At 31.8% G+C, this 3,105-nt stretch overlaps 1 protein-coding gene across 1 annotated transcript; it reads left to right on the top strand.

Annotated features, from left to right (window-relative positions):
- Positions 1–219: 219 nt before the first annotated feature.
- Positions 220–690, top strand: LOC107431304 (23 kDa jasmonate-induced protein). The gene has a single exon (XM_016042191.4). The coding sequence runs from the start codon at positions 220–222 to the stop codon at positions 688–690; it is 471 nt and encodes a 156-aa protein (XP_015897677.3).
- The last annotated feature ends 2,415 nt before the right edge of the window (positions 691–3,105 follow it).

Raw genomic sequence — 3,105 nt, forward strand, 5'->3', positions numbered from 1 at the left:
AATTTCAGTGTCAAAAACAGTTACTCTAATCGTGAAAATGAAGGCATTTTATATGGCATGCCATATATATGTGTATAAACGCTATAAATCAAATTTCCATTCACATAGCATAATTCCCAATTAACTTTGATAAAATTTAACTTTCAAAGTTTTTGGAATTTCTCAAACCCCGGCAAAAAAATGAAAAATAAAAAATAAAAAAATAAAATTTTTTAAAAAATGGCGTTGAACGTGTTCGGCAAACCCATTGGGAACGAAACATTAAAGGCGATGCCCAAATATCAATATAACGAGGTCATAACGGCAGTAGACAGAGCTTATGAAGCTCTGATAATGAAAAATGCGGACAACAAGGATGTGAAGGCTCGGAAATTCGTTGAGAGCTTGAAAAAAAATTATGGTGCTTCATTAGTCGCCACACTTTGCTTCATTTACAACGCAGCTGGAAACAGATTAACATTTGTTGTGTCCCATGATTGGGAAGGGCATATTGGGGATTGTCCATACCCGTTGCTGCTCGAAAATGGTCAATGGGGTGCATTTCTTCACGTCCAGACGTCTCCATATCGTGGATCCGTTGCAGCCACCATATATCGCGGTCAGGATGAGAGTGGGGATGCTTTTGACTGGATGTTGTCTTGGCAGAATGTATGGAACGACAACAACGGCGTAAGTAAATCTAATTTTTAAAAATTGGTATTGATGTGATAAATATTAATTTTTTTATTTTTTATTTTCCTTTATAAATTTTTAGTTTTAAATTATATTAATTTAAATGACTGTGGTGAGTGTGAATGTATTTTTCCATCTTTTATATATATAATCACATATCATGATATTTGTAGGGAATTGATTGGAGTAGTATCCATTGTAACAACTATTTGACAAAGTTTAATAACCACTACAGCAGTGCCACGTTGAATGGATGATACTCAACTGTGATAACTCGCTACTCAGATGATATAGACTCTGACAGTAAGATTTTTCCTATTTTTGAGGGAATCATGAGTCTAAAAAATGCATGGATATAATGAACATAAGGAATGAAATATGGGTATGCTCAATTGGAATTTCAATTGATACATAATAGCGCTTGTATTTGAAAACATATGAACTCTCAAGAATGATTGAATAAACTACATTCTAGATATGTATCTAAAATAAAATAAAATAAAAAAAACTATAAGGTTTTTTAGAAACCATGAATGAAAAAGATCCTTTTATTTATTTATTTATTTATTTTTTGGTTAGCGAAAAACAGAACCTTTTATTGCTCGGGTCCTTTTGTCTTTCATTTACTTTCACTTATTGTTTGACTAAAATATTATATTACATTATTGGAGACAAGAGGAGAAGATTTGGATTGAGAAGCCTGGGGGTGGAGAAGCCTGGGGGCCAGCCACACTAGTTATAAAAAAAAGAAAAAACAGTATATATATATATAGTGCAGAAATTACCCACGCGAGCCGCTACAAGAAAAACCTATTTTTGTGACACGCCGCGGCGGGGGGGGGGGGGGGGGGGGGGGTGTTGGGGTTGGTGGAGAAGCCTGGGGCCAGCCACACTAGTTAATATATATATATATATATATATATAGTGCAGAAATTACCCACTCGAGCCGCTACAAGAAAAACCTATTTTTGTGACATTCATTTTAATGTCAATTTAATAGAAACTGCCATAAAATGATCACTAGTATCATTTGTTTAAAAATGTCGCTCCTTTAAAGCCTTCTTCAATGCATTATCATTTATATTTAATGACATTTTTGAGAAGACATCAATAAAATCCAATTTAGTTACAATTTTATAAAGCGTTACTAAATTACTTCTACAAATGTAAATTAAGGTGACATTTTATGTAAATATGCCACTAATATATTATAAATATTAAATGCAATTTTTGGTATTTATGAGATGATTTTTGAGACTTACATTAATGAATAATGTTATTAAATTACATTTACAAATTATTCTTAAATGATTTTTCAGCATTTATGAGACATTTGTTATAAATGACAAAGAATTTTTTGTTTTTAAAAATAATTAAGATTTATGTTAAATGAAAAGATAAATGATTTTTTGGCATTTATTATTTCATTTATATCATTTTACTATTTCATTTATATCTTTTTTGCTAAATGGTGAATCACGCGTCTTCTCCTTTCCCGGTTCTCTTGCTCTCCAATGCATCTCAATCCTTAGTTTTGTTCCCTTTCTTCTGCACTCCACGCGTCGTCATTTGTAAATCCCCTCCACTCAGACGAGGAAGCTTGGCAGTGAATGATTTGAAAGTTTGATTCGTCTTCCTCTTTCATCCACAGAGAACAGATGAAAATAAATAGTGAAGCTTGTTAAATGAATTAATATTTGTGTATTTGGCATAATTAATTATTTTTTTACAGGGTCTATTTATGTTATTAATGGAACTAGTTTATTTTATTATTTTATAGTAGGATCCTTGGTCACACATTCTCTATAAGACTCCAGTTGGCCCATTGGACTGGAGGACCAACTCTCTTTATAAGCCCATTGACTTATCCATATTTTTCTAATATGATTATATTATCAAATTATTATTATTTTATGTGTGTCAAGATTAATGGATAAATCTGACTTGCAGAGACTATTTAAAGGGTCTAGGGCAAGCAGACATTAAGAATACCATACAGTATTTGGAGATTAGGGTTTTCAGAAATCTGAGAGTGGTTTGAGAGTAGTGTGTCCATAGGCACTACTTTACGTTGTTTCTATTTTGCAGGATTAAAGATCTAATTTATCAATGGCTGCGTTTGGAAGTTAGTAATTTATGATTTATGAAATTTATTATGTATATTTAGATCCAAAAAATTTCTAACAAAGCTCCTAAGGTGCGGCTATGCATTTTGCAGTTGCTCAGATGAAGAAAAGAGACACAACAAGGTAATTAAATGGGAATTGTTTTAACAATGGGTCTTACAAGTCTTTGTTCTATCCTTGTTTTCTATTTTTTTGTTTTTGTGTTTTTTTCTTATGAGTTTTGTATTAACAAAAACGTTTATGTTTATTATTACCATTTTTTCCAATAAGTTTATGGTTTATGGCTCTGAATTAGATTTAGTGTATA

Source organism: Ziziphus jujuba, chromosome 6, assembly GCF_031755915.1.
Source record: "Ziziphus jujuba cultivar Dongzao chromosome 6, ASM3175591v1".
Lineage (NCBI taxonomy): Eukaryota > Viridiplantae > Streptophyta > Magnoliopsida > Rosales > Rhamnaceae > Ziziphus > Ziziphus jujuba.